The 23,200-nt window shown below is 41.8% G+C and overlaps 1 protein-coding gene across 1 annotated transcript in view; it reads right to left on the reverse strand.

The window, feature by feature from the left end:
• Sdccag8 (serologically defined colon cancer antigen 8) overlaps window positions 1-23,200 on the reverse strand; it is a 157,695-nt gene that overhangs the window by 6,249 nt on the left and 128,246 nt on the right. The window contains exons 17-18 of the mRNA XM_013017289.1: window positions 14,731-14,858; window positions 564-700 (exon numbers count right to left, since the gene is read on the reverse strand). Of these exons, the coding sequence (XP_012872743.1) occupies window positions 564-700; window positions 14,731-14,858 (265 nt within the window). The remainder of the gene's footprint in view (window positions 1-563; window positions 701-14,730; window positions 14,859-23,200) is intronic.

Genomic DNA, 23,200 nt, shown 5'->3' on the forward strand with positions numbered 1-23,200 from the left:
AAAGCCGGAAGTGGTGCTGTGGCTCAAGTGGTAGAGCGCTAGCCTTGAGCTGAAGAGCTGAGGGACAGCGCCCAGGCCCAGAGTTCAGGCCCCAGACCGGAATCCCCTCCCCCATAAAAAGAAAATAATAAGGCAGATTTGCTTCAGTAAAAGCAAAACTGAATGACCAACAAGTCCTGACCAACAAATGTCAGATTCAGATCACTGGCTCTGAAGGCATTTGCAGGCTTGTTCCCAGGGGACACAGACAATGTCACTAGAAAAAAACAACAACAACAACAACAAAACACTTGCTTCCATTGACTGCCTTGCCTTCATGTACCATTCACTGATAAGACACTTTATGTCCTAAACATTTCTCTGGTCCCTCCTCTTCATACTGGTTTCAAGCCCATCATATTTCCTTCCTACCTAGCTCTCAAAAACACATCTGCATGCTTCTGCCAGAGTGCACTATTCAAAACAGAAGTCTGCTAGCATGTCTTAGTTAAAATCTCCCACTGGCTCCCAGTACCTGCAGGATGGAGGACCAGGTCTCACCACAGCACTCCAGCCCCACCCACCTGATCCTCTGTGCTCCCTGCCTCACACCGGTTCTCCTCTTCAGAGGCAATTTTCCTCTCCTTCTGGCAGGCATTCCGGCATGTCCTCCAGAGTCCCATTTCTGTACATCTAAGACCTTTCCTCAGGGCTTGCAAACCTGGGTGTGAGCATCTCTAGTGAGGTTAGGGGTCAGTGGGCACAGGGGCCCTACCACCTGTCTTCCTCCTATCAGAACAAGGATCCCTGGGAGTCAGGGATTGCTTGATGTAACTGCCAAGTCACCAAGGCTTGTTGAGTTTGTGTCACACAATGGGATTTCACTTTGGGGTTTATTTTGGTTTTGAATAGATTACTGCAACTTAAAAAGGCAGGAAAACAATGAACAAAGCTAGCTGAGTTCAAATTCTAAAGCAATCAAAGGAACATAGGAGCAAACCTATATTAACTCACTCCCTAATAACTCTGAAATGAAAACAATGTCCATTCATAGAGGATTACTCATTGGTTCAGTATAGTTGCTCATAGTGGGACTGTGGAAATTGGTAACACATGTCTTACTACGAAGAATTCTCACTGCACCAAGAACAGAAGGAACAAAAGGCCGCGAAGTCATGAGTTAGCAGCAGAGGAAGTTACTAACAGGGTACAGTCAGGGTGCGCTGCCTCAGTAAGAACTCAAGTTTTTGTTAACCCTCCCCTCACTAGTCGGTCTCAACCACTGTGACACAGTGGTTCTTGTGGAGGACTGGGCACTCAGACTCGGCACAGCAGCAAGCCTCTCCACACAGCCATTTGCTCCCTGAATCCAAATAGGGAGATGCAGCATCTCAAGATTGGAGTAAGGAAAAGGGCCAGAAGGGCTGCCTGAGTTTTGCCCCATTTACAGCCTCTTGGGTTTCCCTATTCTGGGCAAAAAGCCAAACAGAGTCCAGGATGCCACGATCCAGACGGGCTCAGCAGCAGCTCCCCAGGCCCAGGGACACAGTGGCGTAATTCAAACGAGAAACATCAAGTATACATAACATCAACACAATGTGTTAACAATCGTGTGGGAAAACTGGCGCCGCCGTACACGGGTCACAAAAATAATTACTTTTAAATAGAAGATACACGGAAGTTGAAGATACCTGGTTTGAACAGGAGCACCAGCAGGAGGGAGGGCCAGCAGGAGTGAGGAAGTACATGTGTGTCGCAGTGATACCTACCCTTCCCTTGTACAGCTAATAGATGTCAGTAATAAAGCTTTTCATAAAGAACAGACAGGTAACACTTCCATCTCTCAGCGATAAAATGTAATCACACCTGTTCTAACTAATGAGGAGTCAAACCTGTCAGATTTTACTTTTTATTCTTTACAATTTATGGAAGGTAAAGCTTAGATATGGAAAAAGTTCCAATTGGCTTCTTCAGATCTAGTGATTTAAAAACGACCAGTCTATTGGGATTTTATCGCTGAAATTCTATTTGTATATATACATCTGTTAACTAATCTGTACATTATAATCAATATATTTGCAATCATTAAAAAATTAAAACGACTTAAATGGAGAATAAATGACAATTCCTTTTCAAAGGTTACCTTCTATGGGTCATTTTTCCTAGAGAAGTAAAAGACGCAGTTTTCGAGCCTCAATTCTATACTATCTCCATCTAGGATACACAAGTCACTAGCCTTATGTAAAAAAGCCAAATTTAGCTGATTAAAAATTTGCAATGTAACAATCATGTTTTAATGTATCAGGCCACTGGGGAAAGGCTTGAAAAATATAACTCATTCCAAATGACTGTCATACATTTGTAAATTCCAAGTCATGATGTAACTGCTAACAACTTTAGCAAGTGGCTCCATTCAATATGACCTCTCAGCTTTCAAAACTAAGACACATGTGCACAGTGTGCTGTTCCACAGCCTCAGTGGAGAGAGGACTGTGCTAACAAGATCAAAGCATCTTTAATAGTTGTTGTTAATGTGAATTGGGTGTCCACTGGGTGCATATCATTATGCAATCAAATTTTATATTTTATATTACTTAATGATAGTAATTACACACTGAGTGGGTAGGGTTAGCAAGTGGGAGGATACAGATGAGAGGCTGTATAATAGTTTTAAAATGTTACACACTCACAGCATATTCTGATTGTCTCTCTCTCTCTCTCTTTTTTTGTCAATCATGGGGGCTGAACTCTAGGCCTAGGCGTCATTCCTCAGCTCTTCAGCTCAAGGCCAGTGCTCTACCACTTGAGCCACAGAACCACTTCTGGCTTTTTCTGTTCATGTTGTGCTGAGGAATCGAACCCAGGGCCTCATGCATGCAAGGCAAGCACTGAGCCAACTTCCCAGCCCTTGCTTATCTCATTTTTACCTACAATTTTAGGAGACTAGAAAGGATGATTTAAAAAATAAAATAAAAAGATCACAGGCATTTATAGTGAGTGTCTTCTCAGTGCCAGGCCTTGTATTACATGATGGTGATACAAAGGACTGGGTGTAAGAAGAACATTTGTAATTCCCAGCTATTCAGGAAGTAGAGACTGAGCATTCTGCAGCTCCAGGTCAGCCTGAGCAAAAAATTAGCAAGACCCGATCTCAACAAATAAGCCAGGCATGACAACTCCAAAATCTCAATACTTAAGAGGTAGAGGCAGGAAAATTAAGAGTTCAGGGACAGCTTGTATAATCCAGCAAGTTCCAGGCCAGCCATTCAAGGGTGAGTTCCAAGATCAAAGAAAGACAAAGACAGAGAAAGAGAAGGGAGGAAGGGAGCTACGGAGACGGGAGAAACAAGGTCTCTCTCCAGGCAGTGAAGCGGAAGGCAATGTAGACCATGTGCAACTCAGAGGCAGGCTTGTCTTCTGCATCTTTTCAATCCTTAAGTCTTTGATAAGTCTCTGTTATTATAGGTTGGAACTCAATAAATATCCTAAGATGATGAATAAAGCAGTAGGTAATGAATTAATAAGTGAATGGACTTGAGTCTCCTCCCCTCAATTTATGTTTTGAAAAGATTTGGATTTAATATAATAAAACAGAAATCCCTTTTGAGAGTCCCATTAGCTGTTTTTAGGGGGGGGGGGCGCACTTACTTTCTGTTCATTCTCACCAGAAATGTGGTAATACATCTTCTAGTACAGTAACAGTAGCAGAGTTAGCACAGGAACAGTGCTCAGAGGGAACAGACCCTCTCGATTGCCCAATGAACAACACTTCTCTCTTCTCTCCATCAAACACACTGAGCGACGCTGCCTGTGGCACATTCCGAGCACCAATTCATTGGCAACTCCGGGTCCCTGACTGCTACTCTCTGCTGTCTGCTCCCCCCAGTTACACCATTCTTCCCAAAAACATGCCATTTGCATAAATCCAACTAAATATTTAGGGATCTCAGAAATACAGTTATTAAAAAATGTTGCTGATTTTATGAAAATAAAATAAATTGACCTAGAGAGATTCAGCAACACTGAATTTCCCCACACATGAAATCAGCTGATCAAATCAGGTGAGCAGGAAACAGGTGAAAGACGTGGCGAGACTCTGCATGGATGCGGCTGTCCGGGTGTGTCTAGCTGGTTTAGAGAAACCAAAGTTGGGGCAACAAAGGTGCCACTTGTGTGCAGTTTATCCAGAATAAAAAAAGAGGGCACTCCAAATCAGGTTATCTAGATCTGAAGAAAACATTTTGGCATGACATATGCATCATTTTTTTACGATTTCCTAAGCTTCCAAATAATGATCCAACGTCTGACCTCAGCTTCACTAGAGAAGACAGATAGCTTCAACTGAGGCTGTCATGTCCCTTTAGACGGACAGCACTAGGATGCCTCCCTAGTCCTGGAACATACAAATTATTAAGCAACTACAGTAGAAAGCACTAGACCAGAAATCAGAAAAGACAAGAGTGTAACTCCTTGGGCCTCAGTTTCCCCACTTGTAAAGCCTGTATTGGGAATGGGATGGACAGTGGACACAGATGACGAGAGGTGGAGTTGGACTTGATGGCTTTTCAGGGCTCTGCTGATCTCTAACATGCCAACCTCTACAGCTGGTCTCATATAGGATAGACAGGGCTCCTTAAAACATCTATCAGTCTTTATTATTATAACAAAAAATTAGAAGGGAATATATAAATCTTTATTAATGCTGAGATTAAGTCAATTTACTTGAGAGGAAAAAAAATGCTTAGAATTTCTCCTTAAAAAAGGAAAATACAAAAGTAGCCACATGTTATATATGTATATAAATGATCAAAGTTAATTTTTAAGCTGCCAATATAAAATTAACAATTAATTTCAGAATGAAAAGAGATGTTACATCTTAAATATCCATTTTTGTTGTATTACTAAAAAAAAACTATTGGAAAAAACTTTTTATTTTTATTTTATTTTTTTTTGGGTCCGGTCGTGGGGCCTGAACTCTGGGCCTGGGCGCTGTCCCTCAGCTCTTCAGCTCAAGGCTAGTGCTCTACCACTTGAGCCACAGCCACTTCCGGCTTTTTTCTTTTTGCTTATGTGGTGCTGAGGAATCAAACCCAGGGCCTTGAGCATGCAAGGCAACCGCTCTACCACTGAGCCACCTTCCCAGCCCTGGAAAAAACTTTTTAATTTATGGTCCCAAAGTAGATTACAAACAAAGCTATCGCTCTGAAACTAACATACAATATAAAGTGGTCTGAGTAATTTCCAGTACAAATTTCAACTTATAAATATAAAACAAAAAAAATTGTTATTTGGAGAAGATAAGCTATACCAAGAAACAAATGCCGCCTTCTTTGAAATGTTTACTTCTGGAAGAGAACTAAAATAAGTTAAACCCAAGAATCAAGTTAAAGGATCTGGGGTGTATTCAATGGTAGAGCACTTGCCTAACACTCTCAAGACCCAGGTTCCCCCTCTAATACCTAGCTAGCATGGGAAAAGGGAGGGGGGACATCAATGCAAGCCACACCTGAATTGTTTTATAAGTCTGTCAAAAAACACATGTTTCTAGGACAAAAAGGTAATGACTGGAGACTAGCATATTGTTTTAATATTTCAATTATTAATAAAAATGGTGCCTACATCATACCACAAAAATAAAGCGAGCTAAACTTTGTTAAGATCAGACACTTACATGCAAGTGCATGTCATCTTTTAAAACAACCAATTTCCACTTGTGAGTAGGAAGAGCCACCCAAGTGTCATCTTCAGTTTATATGCTGCCTTGGAGTCTACATCAATGACAAGTTTTCTTTTATGATTCAGTTATTCCAAGAGTTCCAAGAGTCTGAAAATATTTCATTAAAAATTAATGTGTTACCCACACAAATGGCAAATATTGAAAACTAGGAATATAAATAAAAAATAATAAAAATAGTCTACTAATACTGAAGAGGAAGGAAGGCGGGAGGGGAGGAGAGCATGTGGAAGGGAGAGCCATTTTAAACATCCGGTTTCTATTCTAGACCGTTTATGGCAACAGACAGACACAGCAAGCGGAAGCCAAATATAGTCTCAGTCTCTGACAGGGTTTGTTTTCTATCTTGTCATTATTTTTACTGTCTTCCTAATACTATTTCTCCAGTGTTTTAGACTTTCTGACCAGCGCACTAATCTCATTAACAGCTTACAGGGGAGAAGTGGGTGGATTCGGGGAGCTGGCTGCCGTGGGGGCTTCTCACAGGGTCTGAAGCTTTCCCGGCCAACTTTCAACAAAGGCACACCACCCAGTGACTTCACCCCTGTCCTGTGCCTCCTTTCCCCACACCCCTGGGGCAATCTTCTGGAGACTGGACAAAAGCCCTAGCGGCGATGGCTACCTGGTCTGTGACAACAGGCCAGCACTGAGTGAATGATGCCCGTGGCACTAATGCTGGCACAGAGCCTGCAGGGCTCTATCTGCCTTCTTGTAAGAACTGCTCCAAATCAGGCAGTACTTCCTTGTTCTGTCTCCACCCTCTCGATGTAAATGCTACTGAAATTTGGACGGCTTGTCAAACACGAAGCCTGGATACACACTCCATCCTGCTCAAAACAGAACACAATGGAGCTGCTCCACACCACAGATAATGAGGGACTATTGTGAAAATATGAAAGATTTGTTTAATGCAGACTATAAAAATACCCCTCGGCAGCAAAATAAGTGTCTCTCTTTACTGCACACTGATTATTTTCTATAGAATTTAAATTGTACAAAAAATTATAATCGTGCCTTGTTTAACGTAAATTGATTGTCTCAATTATTGGGAAAGGATTTGAATCTAAATGGACTATTTTGCTGGAGATTTGCCAAGCAAATCAGCAAAAACTCTAATAGCTCTAACTAGAGGTATAGTGCCAAACATTTACACAAATAAGGAAGACAAGTGGTCTAAGGAATTGATCCTAAAGTAGAACAAAAAGGTTTGTAAGCATTTCTCCAGGTACAGAAAATCAGCTTCAACTTTCAATATTAGAATATTTGGAACTCTTAATTGTTTTTTCTTTTAAAAAAATGGGGGAGGGTAAGATGCACACATTAGTAGAAAGGGCTATGGCTCCTCTTCCTTCTTTCATGGTTTTTTTTGCCCCTACAGATTAGATTAACCATGAAAATCAGGACGTTAGCCTGAAGGGAGAACTGACATAAAATCCAGTGGCATCGTGACACACTTGAACGCTACCCTTGATTGTCCATGGGAAGGCCACCCCAGGAAGCTGGCTACAACCATAGTGCACCGTATGCCACGAAGTTATTGCTTGACAATCGCCTTTATAAAAACCTAGTATCTACGAAGTCAAACACGTCTCCTCCACACTTAGTTCGTGGACTGCGGCAGACCTGAGAGACTTTGCTACCCAGATGGTAGCAACAGTTCTAGAGTTAAATTACAGCCAGGGATGCCAGAGGTATAGACACATCTGCCTCAAATTGCTAGCCTTGTCAGATTTTTCCCCATACAATCAGTATCAAGAAATATTGTTGATCTAAATGTAAAAATCACATCTGGGTATAACAGGACAAACCATTTACTACACAGCCCAATTTATACTTTAGCTACTCACCACTATAGGTTTATTTTTATTGCTAACAGTGTCAGATATTTTAGGAATTGAAAATACAATGTTTTGGTCACTTCACACTTGAAAGGACCTCTCCATCTGACACAGAAAACTGTCTGCTTAATATAGGCCTACATATAAATGTAACGCACTGAATGCAATTTAAGATTTGGAAAGTAAGGTTTCTTCTGTGACCCATCAAACTTTCTTGAATGAATCTTCATGTCACTTAATAATGAAGCTGAATGTAAGGCATTTCTTTCTATGCCAAAGTTGGGAAAATGTAGAGAGGACTTATGAATTATTATCTCTGAAAATTCTGATTGATTTCTTCCTAAGTGCAGAGCTGGCCTCATAATACAACCTGGGTGTTAAGGTACTCCAAAGTCTACATGACATACTATATATTTTTTAAAGAACAGCGTTTTCTGGCAATTAGATGGTTGGTTAAAATTCCATGTTTCATAGTTAGTAAGAATCAGATTTTGGATAAAAGCCTCCTGGCATGAAAGCTAATAAAACATCACACCCATTGCATGCCATTCTACTGTATGAGAGTATAAATCTGACCACAAACCTCATTCTGGAAATGAAATGGAGATTTTAGAGAGAGAAAAAACAGACCCATGAGATGGATGGAAAATAATGTGAAGGAAATATTAGACAAAGAAGGAGGTGAAGAAATGGCAGGTAAGCAGCACTAGCTGGCTAGAAACAACACAGCAGGAGCAGCAGGCCAGACATGCTAACACCTTGCTACCCACCTCAGCACAACCTGCAGAGGGCTGCAGGAATCTCACCTAGCAGCCGGTTCTGGCAGCAGACCAGCTCAACGGATACCTACTTTCTTACGATGATACATTGCCTGGCATAGAAACATTAAAATTTACATTTAGTGGAAAAGAGTGACTCAAACATTACTTTAATGTTCCTTTTTGACATTCATAGAAATGCTCTTACAATGCCTGCTCTTTAAGCTCCTGTGTATTTTGAATGACTTATATGGCAAAAATAGATCTATCTTTCCATGTTCATATAAAAAAAGTTGCATAGATAATAGCCCCTTCTAAACCAATTAATTTGTAGAAAACAAAAGACTTCAAAATATTACTATATATCATAATATTATCACAAAACCAGGCTCCTTAATCTGCTAAACCTCTATTACCTGCAAATCCATATTATACATGCCTAATACAATGCAAGAAATTGCTTTTCCCTAAATGAAAGCACTCAACTAGACAAAGAAAAACTCTTGTTAAAAGCATTGAAGGCATTACTCTCCTGGTGGAATTCCCCCAGAAGTTATTTTGTTCAAAAAACTTACCAAAGAAATGGCATCCCCGAAAGTAGTTAATTCACTGTATTGCAGTGAGTCTGGGTTTCAATGTTTTGTATAATCTCAAAAAGCTAAAGAGCAGGAGGAATCGTTGAAGCCTGCCAGGCAGTGCACAGAGATCCAAGGCCAAGACCAAGCCTCTTTAGCACACATCTAGTCCTAGTGGACCACAGGCCCACTGACAGGTCTGGAGTGCTATATTCCCTTAGTCATATAAAAAAGGTCGACCTTGCCAAGTGTCAGCGGCTCACACCTGTATCCCCAGCCACTCAGGAGGCTGAGATCTGAGGACCACAGTTCGAAGCCAGCCTGACAGGAAAGTATGTGATATACTTATCTCCAACTATCTACCAAAAAAGCTGGAAATAGAGCTGTGGCTCAAGTGGTAGAATACTAGCCTTGAGCAAAAGCAGTCCAGGGACAGTGTCCAGGCCCTGAGTTTAAACCTCAGGACCAGCACCAAAAAAGAAGGAGGAGGAAGATGAAGAGGAGGAGGAGGTGGGGGGAGGAGGAAAAGAAGAAAAGGAAGAAAAAAAGTTGACCTTAGGGAAAAAACTTGTATTTCCCTAGAAAAGTAATACTTTTGAAGTTCTGTTGTTCCATTTTTCTTACTCTTTAGTACTATTAAGTTGGAACTGCAACACAAAATCCAGGAACTTATTATCACTTGAACAAAAGCACACATTATTTTCCTAGGCCAGTCTGACTGTAAGCTAATTTAATTAAGATGACACAATTTAGTGAAAACTCTTCTTTCCTCTTTTCACAAACTAAACAGTGACACATTGTGAGGTGAACTGCCAAAGGTCAAAAGCAGGGCGAGTCTGTAGACTCCAAGTACCATCTGCTCCAAAAGTAACTAAAAAGTCTTTTAGAAGCTCATTTAGTCTGCCTATAACCTGGGGACATCTAGAAGGCACATTTCAATAGTGCTCAGTCCCAATTTTATCAATAGGAAATTAAGGCTAAAAATGTACAAGATCATAGCATAGCAAGGAACATGGTTAATTCATAAGCTCAAAGCTTTTGCTCCTGATCTGAGTTCCTTCTTATTACAACTTGCTATAGCTCCATAAAAGACATGCTAGCTCTTGCAATGCACACATAGATGGATACAGGATGTAAAATATATGAAAGAATAGAGATAAACAGCAATCCCTGGAGAGAAGTAACTGCTGTCTCTGATGGGCCTTTGTTGGCAGCCTGTGCCAAGGCTCAGAATGTGGCATCCGGGATTGCTTGGAGGTGGGAAGAAGTCAAGGTAGAGATGTCAGGAGTAGAATGAGGGAAAAGAAACAGTTACCAAAGACAAATGGTCAGTGGCGCTTTTAACTGTGGAGGGTAACTGGTGGCTCTGCAGGGGGGGAAGCACTGGAGAAGATTCAGATGCACGGGAGGGGGAGGCTGGGAAGGGATGTGAAGGGTAAACAAAGGAGGAGGCTGCAATGCTTGGTAAGAAATGTACGCATTATCCTGCCCATGTAATTGTAACCCCTCTGTACAGTATGTTCACAAATAAAATAAAATTATATTAAAAATAAAAAAAAGATTCAGATGCACAAAAGGGACCACGTCTCAGGGGCAGCAGGGCTGACTGATGGGCCACGGCAGGTGTGTCATATTTGCTGAGCACCGAACTGTCTCAGGTCCTCAGCAGCTGTTGCCGCTGCTGTGCTCACTGACTCCGTGGTGGTCTCCCTGGCTTTGCCACCTGAGGTCTCCCATGCACATGTCAAGCCGTGGCCCCTCCTGTCACTTGGAGTCCAGTAATATGCTGGATCCTAGAACTGAGGAGTCAGTGTCTGACTTGGCCACCAAAAGGCTGATGTGATCTGAAAGGCAGGGGCCATGGAGAGGGCTGGGCAGATCCGCCTCCTCCCCTGTTCTCTCTGCAGGGAGCTGTTTGGAGGCACAGTTCCAGGCACAGCCTGTCCCGAAACTGTAAGGTCTGGCTCCCTGGATATGTGTGATCACAATCAGAGCAGCATTTTGCTTCCCTCTCCGGCGCCCCATCTACCTTTCTCCCACTCTGCACCCCAGAAACACAGACTGAAAGAAATGGCACTTAATCTTTGCTCAGGTTCAAAGGTAACAGAAATGAAGAAATGGGCAAACTTTTCACTGAAATCACCTACCTGGTTGTTTAGTTCACCTTATACTAATTGTATGGAAACATATAGACAAGAGCACTAAGGCACAGTGCATTATGGGTAACATGGCTGGTGAAGAAGTCACTCTGTAGCTGGCATGTGGCAGGGGGCTCCAGGAGCCGCTCTGGCACAAAATGTCTCTTTTCTACTTAAGACCCTTCCAGGGGTCCCTTTTCATGGTGCTCAGAACATAATCTAAATAGTTTTTTAAATCCAATTCAAGAGAAACCTCTCTTCTAAGGCAGGAAGATCGAGAGTTCAAGGCCAGCCAGGGATACATAGAGATGTTGTCTCAAAAACAAATAAGTAAACAAAAAGGAGAATGACTTTCATGTTGAACTTCCAATGATTCCACTTCTTCTCAGATCATAGAAGTATACAGGTGTGTATGCACGCAATGCACACGCGTGCACACACTCACACACACAGAGATGTACACATCTGTCATTCCCACGTTAAGAATGAGAAAAGACCTGATAATTTCCTAAATTATAGTTTTTCTTAAGACAGAGAACTGAAGTTGCATGATAACCAATAAATCCCCAAAGATGGCTCGTCCCCTTGAAGACAAAGTGATGACGCCCGTTCACCTCCCACTGGGCAGGGGGAGGCAGCAGTGGAGGCGGACATGGCCGCCAGAAGAGCAGACAGGAGGACAGCAGCCATGACTGCCATGGAGTCAGGGTGGGCCCGTAGCCCACTTCCAGGGTGCTAGACACAAGGAGTGGAGGGGTCTGTCCTCCCTGGTAAGCACCTTCCTGTGGCTTCTGCCACTGCACATGCCCAGAAAACCTGGGCAGGGTAAGGACCGGAGAGTGGCAGCCTTGGAGGCAGGCCACTTACTAGACACAAACTCTTCACATGAAACAAAAGCCTTAGCTTCTAGAAATGGGCCAGAGACCTTCCCAGAAGGTGAGATACAAAACACCACCTTCCTAGGGGCTGTGCCTTCCTCTCACCCTGACCCCATTCACTGAGAGGTATGGTGGCAAATAGTTAAATACCAGCTCTTTGGTGAGAAAAAAAAAAAGAGTCCTATTCAGAGTGAATGAGAAACCCTGTGATTTAAATACTTCTTTCATGACCAATTTTAAACTATCAGCATGATGTCAAATGGCTCACATTTCTAAAAATAAATCATTTTCACATACCACTGCAACTGATCCCAAGGAAGCAACAGAAGATGCCGCCCCACCCCTATTTCCCATAATAAGCCTAGAAGAGAGGCAGACATTCTAGAATTAAAAACTAAAGCTGAAAACATCAACATCAGAAATCAAGATCACCAGCTGGGTATATCAGCGCATGACCACAATTCCAGCTAGGCAGACGACGGAGATTGGGAGCATCACAGTTCAAGGCCATCCCAGGGAAGGACCTCATCTGAACACCCACAACAAAAGCTAGTGTGAGCGCATGGCCTGTCATCCCCCTATACCGGGGAGCATATGTAAAAGGATCACAGTCCCAGCTGGTCTGAGCAAAAATGCAAGACCATATCTCAAAAATGACTAGAGCAAAAAGGGGCTAGAAGTATGACTATCAAGTGCTAGTGCACTTTCCTAACCCTGAGTTAAATTGGGGAAGGGAGGGAGGGAGGGAAGGAGGAAGAGAGGGAGGGAGAGAGGGAGGGAGGGAGGGAGGGAAGGAGGGAGGAAGGAAGGAAGGAAGGAACCTACCTATTTTTCAAATAGAGTCTAGCATTTATGCCAGGTCAGCCCAGAGAGCAAATCCTACTTAAACTTTCCAAGTAGCTGAGGTGACAGGTGCACAGCACATGCACACAGCTTTATTGGTTGAGAGGTGGGGGGGGGGGTCTCATTAACTTTTAGCCCTGGCTGGTTCTGAACCACAATCCTCCTGATCTCCATCTTCAGACTAGCTGTCATTCCAGATGTGGGATATAGCATGGCCTTTTTGGTACTTGGAATTGACCTTAGGGCACTGTGAATGCTGTGTAAGCACTCTCCCACTGAGCTATATCCATGTCTTCCCTTATTACTAGCCGAACATTGTTGATTATCCAACCTTAATTACATGAACAACAAAAATAACAAATATTTTTAAACCATTAAAATTGGTTGGTTACAGATGGTTTGTCAAAAATTTTGCCTCCAAACAGGCATTAGTTATTTCCTAGTACCTTATGTTCTTAACAGTTTTTTCTTCTTAATTTTTAAATGTTATAATATTTTCCCTCTCAGAAATTGAAATTAAACTTCATTAACTGCATTTGTTTCTAAGGAAAAGATCTAATGAAGTTAGGGCTGCTTGAGTGGCCAATTTTTGGAATAAATCAAGGTGTCCATCTACAGATGACTGGATAAAGAAAGTGTGGACCATATACAGCAAGAAAAAGAATGCAACTGTGCGGTTTTCAGTAAAATGGATAGAACTGTGGAGCATCATGTTAAGTGAAATAAGACTCTTTCACAAAGTCAAGCATTACATGTTTCTTTCATATGTGGAATGTGACGGGCAAAGGACAAGAAGTAAAAGGTAAGCTATAAGGCAGTGGAGAGAAGGATTATTATAAGATATAATAATCTGAGGTAGGAATATGATCAAAGCCGTGGAAATACCATGCTTTGTACAACTGGTTACATGCTCACAAAACAAAAGTAATTTTTCCCAGATAAATTCAGTCACCTGCCTTGAAAAAAAAGCACTGGTAATCCAATGGGGCAAGGATAATCTTTTCAACAAATAGTGCTAGAACAACTGAATATCCATATGCAGGAGTGAGAAGGGTGGGGAGGGGAGAAGGGAGGAAGAGATGAGAAGAGAGGAGAAAGAGAAGAGAAGAGAAGAGAAAGAAGAGAAGAGAAATGTCCACCTGAAGTTTACTGCTTTCACACACATTAACTAAAAATGGATCACAGACTTAAATGTAAAACACCAAACATAACATCTAAAAGATAACATCTAAAACAACAAAAATAACAAATATTATATAACCACTAAAACTGGTTAAGATGTTTGCCAAAATTTAGATGACATCTACAGATAACAGATGGCCCAGAGGACCGTGAATATGGCAATGACTTTTGAGAAACAACATCAAAGATTTCAAAAATCCATTGAAAAAATGATTGATAAACTGGATTTCATGACAATCAAAAACACTTCTGTTCTGCAATAGACAATGTCAAAAGAATTAGAAGACAAACCACAGACTAGGGAGAAATATTTGCAAAGGACATATCTAATATTTATAAAGCTTTGTTTACTTATTTGATTTTTCCCGCTAATGCTAGAGAATGAACTGAGGGCCTTGCAAATGGATAATCTCTACTACTGAGCTACACTTCTAGACCAGGACACATCTAATAAAGGACTTTAACCCAAAATACACAAAGGATTCTTAAAAGTTGACAATAAGAAAACATACAATCTGCTGGGTGCTAGTGGCTCACATCCTGGTGGTGCTCCTAGCTATTCAGAAAGCTGAGATCTGAGGATTGTAATTTGAAGCCTGCCAGGGCAGGAAGATCTGAGAAACTCTTCTCCAACTAACCCAAAATATGGCAGAAGTAGAACTGTAGCTCAAGTGGTAAAACCAGCCTTGAGTAAAAGCCATGCAAGAGTGCAAGATCCCCCCCCAAAAAAGAGTGCAAGACCCTAAGTTCATGCCCCAATACTGGCACCAAAAAATAAAGGACAAATATCTTAACACACACATACCTGCAGAAGACACAGATCCCCAAAAATCATATGAAAACATGTTGCACTTCACAATCATCAGGCAAATGCCAATTACAACAACAATGAGAAACCAGTATACTACTAGAACTATGACAACAGCCCGGAAACTAGAAGTTAGAAACACTAACATGGTAGAGAAGACGTGGAGCAACAGGAACGCCATTCATCATTGCTGATTGAAAGCAAATGGTGCAGCCACAAGTCAGCTTGGAGGTTACAAAATTAAACACACACTCACTACATGTAATACAGTATTACATTACAGTATTTAGACACACCCAAACTCACATACAGCTATATAGAGTTACTCATGATTACCAAAACATGGAAGCAACCAAGATGTTCTTTCGTAGAGAAATGGATAAAGTATGGTACCTAGAAACTACGGAGTTTGGTTCAGCACTAAAAGGAACTGAGCTGCAAAAGCATGGGAGGGAAACCAAAATGCCTATTATTAAGTGCAAGAAACCAGTTAGAAAGGTTCTATGTGCTGCCTGACACTAAGAAGAGGGCATTCTGGAAAAGGGGGGTGGGGAGCATGGAAAAAACACATCAGCGGCAGCCAGAAGTTGGGGCAGATGGGGGATGAATTTACAGGGCAGTGAAGAGGCTTGGAGTGATTCCAGAGTTGTGGATGTCTGTCATAATGCAGGCAGGCCCACTGAACAGAAAACTCAGGGTGAACCCTAAGGTACGTGGAGGCCAAGGCAGGCTGATGAACTGCAGCAACTGTGTTTCTTTCGTGGAAGAAGTGTATGGAAAAACTCTTGCCTTCCTCTTAATTTTGCCATAAAACTAAAACTGCTCTGAAAAATAAAGTCTTTGAAGGGGAAAAAAAAGTGTGTTTCTAATGCTCAACTACCATAAAAATGTGATTTTTAAAAAACATATAAATGTATCCATGTTGAAATTTTGTGTTTGTTTTACACATATACGTAGAACACACTGACTATATGCATGTGCGTGCATGTGCATGCATGCATACACACACACACACACACACACATACCTTCGTACATTCACATAATATCATAGGCATAGTCCAAGTCCATGTCAAGGTCCAAAATGTTCAAAATCAAAAGCTATGTCAAAATGCAGAAGGCATTTTTCCTCAGAAATAACATTATGTGAACAAAATATTTTGCTTCACAGATAAAACGCGTGAGGGCCAATATTGACCCACAGAGTAAAGACAAGGCCTTCTAGCGTGGAGAGCTGGGAGCTCCCGCTGCACACACATGAAAGAAGGGCTTCAGACGAGTCAGAGTGAAGCATTTGTTGAGCACAAACTCCGTATCATGTGCTGTTCCAAAGACAGTGTATGGATTTTTAGGGAATTTTCATAACTTTACCAGGTAACATTTTACAGAAAAAGAAAGTGATGAAGATAAAATTTAAGGCTAAAGACTTTGCTCCTGGCCACATGGCTAGAAAATCTAGAAAGTTTTGGTTCTAGGTTGCATGCTCTTAACTACAATACATACTGTCTCTCTACCTTCTACTTCAGGGCTTCAAAGCAGAGGCCTCAACACTGAAGATGGCCAAGAAACAACAGAGAGGAAGAGGAGGAAGCCAGAGTCTCACCTTCCTCTTCAAGGACATGCCCCAGTGACTTCCCCTGGGCCTCACCTCAGAAAGACTCTACCACCCCAGGGACCAGCGTTCACGACATAGGTCCCTGGAGGACACTGAAGGTACACACTGTGGCCACGGCTGTATGTCAGATCAAGCTAGTACTCCTGCTCTTAGGGAACTTTGTTCTTCACGCAATCTTCTCCCAGGGGATAGGTTATTGTTGCCTCTTCCTTGTTCCAGCACATGGGCTGTTTAAAATAGCTTATTAGCTAATAAGTAGGGTAGAAATGTCCTGTGTTATTGGGAGGGCAATGGCACAATTTTAGGTCTTCCTAATAAAGTCTAATAAAACATGGTTCCCAGTGGTCTTAGGGGTTTATCTGTAACACACTGAATGCTGGACTTGGAAGAGATTGCTGTTAACCTAAACAGTGTAATTTTTGTACAACTTGGGGGAGATAAGTAAACTTTTCTAAGCTGTCCTGGTTCTTGTACATATTTTCAGATTGCTGTGAGATCCCATAGTTGAGGCATTTAACCTAATCCACACTAGTCCATGGTCAGCAAAATAAATGCTAGTGATAATGAAGAAATGTACTATTATATCTAATGCTAATGTTTCTAATATGAAGGATGTAATATTATATCATGATAGCATATAAATATAAAGTAACAGTCATTTTGTCAATTTCCTTCTATCAGTGTGCTGTCAGATATAAAAACAATTTGCAAGCCGCATATCACAAAAGGAATTCCTCACTTTGAAAATGTGTGATATGGAGGAATAGGAGGCAAAGATTATATATCCATCTGCTTTAGCAAGAGATACAGATGATTCATCTCTGAATCGTAATCCATACCAAACTTGAAATGTCATTATTGGAAACCCATTATACTGCTAAACCAAGAATGTAATACTGCACTGTAGGAGGTTAACAAAATATACCAAAACAAACCAAATTATTATGATGAAGCTAAATTTGTAATTAAAAGCAAAAACAGCTGCATTTTAAAACCTAAACATTCTCAGTACAACACTGATAATGTAGTAATTAAACATATTTCCCACAAATCACAGGAGCCTGGAAAGACAAAGAGGCAGCCAGTAGAATAGTATTCTAGCATTCTCAGCAAGTTGTTTTGATTCATAAAAAAACAAATATCATTTTGCAAATGTTCACTTTGTAGGCTTTAAAACTGTCCATAAGCATTGGGGTGACTCCTGGCCATCGCTACCCAGGAGCTGTGGTCTACGTTGTGATTGATGACTCTCCTAACTGCAAGGAATTCTCTCATGGACAACACTACTATCCTAAATCTGACACCAGAAAGTTCTATGCTTTCTGGAAGTCACCGCCAACATGAAATGAGGAAGATATCTAGGACATTCAACTGCCAATGGGGTGGGGCCTTAGACGCTCTTCTCCTTACCTCTGGAGTTTCTGGAAGCCAAGAGTGACTCTCAGGAGACAGAGCAGGGGCAAGGCCACCTCCACTGTGAACTGGCAAAGTTTTGACAAGCTGTTCAAATCTAAATAAAGCATCCTGTGAAGTCCCTCCTTAAGGACAGGGACCCAGGCTTACTTTATAGGAAGGCGGTGGGGCCCGTACAAAGTTGTCAGGTCATAGGAGGCAAGTCACACTGCAAAGCACTGTGAATCCTCAGCCTCTTTCTCTTCTACCTCTTGTTCATCCTTCCTTCCTTCCTCCCTTCCTTCCTTCCTTCCTTCCTTCCTTCCTTCCTTCCTTCCTTCCTTCCTTCCTTCCTTTCCTTCTCAGCCTCTTCCTCTTCTACCTCTTGTCCTTCCTCCCTTCCTTCCTTCCTTCCTTCCTTCCTTCCTTCCTTCCTTCCTTCCTTCCTTTCTTCCTTCCTTCCCTCCCTCATTCCTTCCTTCCCTCCCTCCTTCCCTCCATCACTCCCTTTCTTCCCTCTCTACCTCCTTTCTTCCTTTTTCTTTCCTTCCATCCTATCTTCCTTCCTTCCTTCCTTTCTCTTTCCTTCGTTCTCTCTCTCTCACTCTTGCTTGCTTTCTCTCTGTCCTTCCTTCTTGCTTTCTGTTTCCCCACTGTGATTGGCTCATGAGGGGGCTGCTGACCTCTTCAATGCCCCAATCCATTGATGAATTCATAGCTGAAAGGACCTATCAGGAAGGGAGGCCTCGTTGGAGGAAGTAGATCACCAGGGCAAAACCTCTGAAGGGTAAATGTTGCTCCGTTCATCCTTCCCTTCTCTATTTCCTGGAGATAGAAACTAAGAAAAACAGTATCACCTAAAAAGAAAGAAAGAAAGAAAGAAAGACAGACAGGCAGACAGACAGACAGAAAGAAAGAAAGAAAGAAAGAAAGAAAGAAAGAAAGAAAGAAAGAAAGAAAGAAAGAAAGAAAGAAAGAAATTAAGCAGCTTTTCTCTGCTACATCCTTCTGGCATCTCCCCATGGGCCAGTCCACTAATGAATGAAACCCTGAGTCAAATTAAGTCTTCTTTAAAATTAACTCTTTCTTGTTTTTCTCAGAAGTTCAGGTACAGTGGTGAAAAGCTGGACGGCCCCTCTGTTATACACTTTCACACCATGTATCAACACAGGTCCAAAGATATGGGGCCAACCAATCACTGAACAAAACCTCTAAAACTGAGCCAAACAACCTTTTTCTCATTCACAGTCCTTTGAAGGATAAAATTTCCATTGGAATAGGGAATAAGAATGTAAGGTTTTGGTAATAGTCATCCTATGACTATTTTACCAAAAAATTAACCAAGTTTGTATTCATTACTAGCTTGTTTCATTTCAACCAGAAGCGTCATGTTTTTGGACAAAGGTTTTTATGTATATCATTCAAACAAAACAATGTATATCAGAAAAGAATGTGTCAGGTCCAGGAATGTGGCTCAAGTGGTAGAGCACTTCCCTAGCAAACACAAGGCCTTGAATTCAAACCCCAGTACTGCAAAAATAAATACATAAATAGGAACAATGCAGAACTGTACAAGTGACAACACGGTCAGAACTATTGAGGGTTGGAGATAGTACACAGCTAGGTAAGAGGACACAGCAATGAAAGACCTCCAAGTCAGGGCCTGCTTCACTCCATACACACTTAAGTGCTCTTAAACCTTCTGCTTTTCAGGAGAAATTTTGTGAATCAAAATTCTCTATATAGTAGAAAGATAATTTAAGAAGCCGTATCTTTAATATGGATTTCCTAGACTGTCTGTAGACACCAGAGGTTCTAACACTGGCTGGAGCGCTGAACTGTGGGGATCTTTCTAAGGAGAGTATATGGGTCTGCACTGTCCACACCCAGGCGGCTTTCTAAGGAGAGTATATGGGTCTGCACCGTCCACACCCAGGCGGCTTTCTGGGCTTCCTGCCCCCCTTGCAGTCTCACACTACCTCAACCCTCTCAAATCTGGCTTCTGTACCCACTCTGCAGCTGAAACCCGTGTCACCAGTTGTCAGTTGCACAGAAGTGATCCCTTCCTCCATGCCAACGTATACTTCCCAGTTCCTGCTTCTCTGGCTTACTAGTGTCTATCCTTTTCTCCAACCTGTATTTTACCTTTAAAAGTACAGGCTCCTGCTGGTCAGTTAGCCCTCCTTCCTTTTGACTCTGTTTTTTTCTAGTGACCACATTTTCCCCCAAAGGTGTGAACATCCTCCACAGGTGGAAGGAAACTGTCTCCAGCCCAGCTCAGCCCCACATCCTGATTCCAGCCCCTTCTGCCCACCTGCTCATGCAACAATACCCCCTGAGCATTATATTCAATCTGGACAGATCGGAACACTTGGTCTGATCCCAAACCTAGGTGATGTCAATGGCAAATCTGCTTCTTTGGCGAGCTCTCTAGTGCTCGGTACACAGCATCACTCTGCAACCACTGCACTTGCCAGAAACCTGGGACTCATCCTTTCTTTACACGACACCAAGGGCATTAGTGGTCTTGTTGAGTCTACCTCCTAAATGATTTGCCAATCTGTTCACTTCTGTGTATCTTCACTTGGGCTATAGCCCAACCCATCATCATCATCACCACCACCACCACCTCCACTACCACCACCACCACCATCATCATCATCATCCCCCTTCTCCTCCTCCTCACTTCACTATTCAGTAGCTCCCCACTGGTTCTTTGAAACACTATGATTCTGCTCCATTCCATTATCTACTCAGGCTATTTTAAATTCCAAATCTGATCACATCATTCCAGTTTTTATTTATTTTTTCCATTAGCATCAGAATTAAAAGTCTGCATGAAAATGGCAGGGTAGGGTCTGTAGGCTAGGCCCTACCTGCCTCTCCAACCTCTTCATGAGCCATGTTCTCTCTCTTGTTTTTTTTAAACACATGGTTCTTTCTCTTCCTCAAAAGTTGCATCTTTTGGGAGCTGGGAAGGTGGCTCAGTGGTAGAGCACTTGCCTGGCATGCATGAGGCCCTGGGTTCAATTCCTCAGCACCACATAAGCAGAAAGAAAAAAGCCGGAAGTAGCGCTGTGGCTCAAGTGGTAGAGCCCTAGCCTTGAGCTGAAGAGCTGAGGGACAGTGCCCAGGCCCAGAGTTCAGGCCCCACAATTGGGCCCCCCCCCCAAAAAAAGTTGCATCTTTTTCTGGGTGCTGATGGCTCACATCTGTAATCCTAGCTACTCAAGAGGTTGAGTTCTGAGGATTGGAGTTTGAAACCAGGCTGGGCAGGAAAGTCCATGAGACTCAAAAACACTTCTGAGAAAAAGCTAGAAATGGTGCTGTGGTTTAAATGGTAGAGCTCTAGCTTTGAGCAAAAAGAAGCTCAAAGGTTGGTTGTACGTGGCTCACGCCTGTAATCCTAGCTACTTAGGAGGCTGAGATCTGAGGATTACAGTTCAAAACCAGCTCAGACAGCAAAGTCCATGAGACTCTTATCTCCAGTTAACTTCTAGAAAACTAGAAGTGGTGCTGGGGATCAAAGTGGTAGAGTGTTAGGCTTGAGCAAAAAGTACCCAGGCCTTGAGTTCAAGCCCCACAACCAACAAAAAAGAAAGAAAGAAAGAATGAAAGGAAGGAAGGAGGGAAGGAAGAAAGGAAGGAAGGAAGAGAAAAGAACAAAACAGTTGCACCTTTCCTATGCCAGTACCTTCAGTCTTCAGTTTCCCTTTCTCTATACCAGGAATTGAATAACTTTGGGGGACAGGGATAAATACAAGCAGTTGTGTGGTCAAGAGGCCATTGTCACTGATGCAATGCCTAGACCCTGACATTTATGGAACAAAGGCAGCAACAGAAAATAAGTAACTACAGTCCCAGCTGGTTGTCATGTCCTGTTCTAGAAAGCTAATTATCTATCACTTACAATCAATCATGTTCTCATTGAGACTTTCCCTATAAGAATAAGTCTGCTTATTAAATGTGCTTGGATCACAAAGTCTGTCTCCATCTCTGTCTCTCTCTTTCTCTTAATTTTTAATTTTTTGGCAGTACTCGGGACCTTGTATCATATCACTCTATCACTAAGCAAATCCTCCGGTGTTTCTTTGCTCTGATATTTTGGTGTAAGGTCTCCCTTCTTACCCAGGTACATGCCTGGACTATTGTCCACCTGTTTTAGGCTTTCTGAAGTAGCTAGGATGTCAGGAACAAACCTCCATGCCCAGTTCCTTCCAACTAAGAATCTCACACATTTTTCTCCCTGGACTGGCCTTGAACTTCAGTTTTCCTGTTCTTAGTTTCCCAAGGAGCTAGGATTACAGGTGTGAGCCACCAGCACCTATTCCTCTTTATAAAAATGGATCATTATCATGGTTAATGAGACATTAGTGAAATTATTTTGTCAACAGCCATCATCATGTGTGCTCACCAAAGTAGGAGCCATATCTACTTTGCTAATTTGTTCCCAGCACCCGGCAGAAGAACATAATACATAGAAGTAACCAATAAATATCTGCTAAATGAATTTTTTAAATGTATTTTTTAGTGTCAGTCCTAGGCTTTGACCTCAGGGCCTACATACTGTCCCTGAGCTTTTTTTTTTTTTTTAATTTTGTGCTAGTACTGGGGATTGAGCTCAGGGCCTGGATGCTACCGCTGAGCTTTTTTTGCTTAATGCTAGTGCTCGACCACTTGAGTCACAGTTCCAATTCCGGGTTTTTTTTTTGTGGTTAATTGGAGATAAGACTATGAGGGACTTGCCTGCTCAGTCTGGCCTCAAACCATGATCCTTAGATCTCAGCCTCCTGAGCAGCTAGGATTACAGGTGTGAGTCAGTGGCAGCCTGTTACAGTGAATTAATTATGAATTTGCCCTGTGACTTTCACTTGGTAAATTTCCTTTTCTGAGTCTTCTCTATCTGGAAATGGAGATGACAATAGCAGCTAGGTACATAAAACAGTGTGCATGCAATATAACAATAAAAATTAATACTAGAATGATTCCTTGGTTGCCTATATTGGAGCAAACTATGGCACAAGTGCCAAATTGTCTGCTTTATTTTCTAAACTTTTTAAGCTAAGAATAGTTACTACATTTTTGTTCCAAAAAAGAACAAAAACCAAAACAAAGAACATCACAGAGAACAATGTGGCCTTAAAAGCTGTAGACTTTGACCTATACAAAAAGTTTTCTGACCCTTGGCCTATAGCAGTGGCTAGGTTTAAGTAAATATTTCAAGAAGTGAATGAATGAATGATTAGATACTTTGTTACTATAGCTACACTTTACTATTTTGTTAAGTGAAAAGCAGTAACATTTTCTAACTGCTTTTCATATCCTCAATAGAGCAAGTAAGCAAAGTTGTAAAAATACACTATCATTATCTCTTCCCATGCTTAGTTTACTTAAGTTTTAAAAAGTAAACAAAATCTCTAGCATCTTCATATGCCTTTCATGATGTCAATGCTGTTTTTGA

This window comes from Dipodomys ordii, unplaced genomic scaffold (assembly GCF_000151885.1).
Source record: "Dipodomys ordii isolate 6190 unplaced genomic scaffold, Dord_2.0 Scaffold35, whole genome shotgun sequence".
Taxonomy (NCBI): Eukaryota; Metazoa; Chordata; class Mammalia; order Rodentia; family Heteromyidae; genus Dipodomys; species Dipodomys ordii.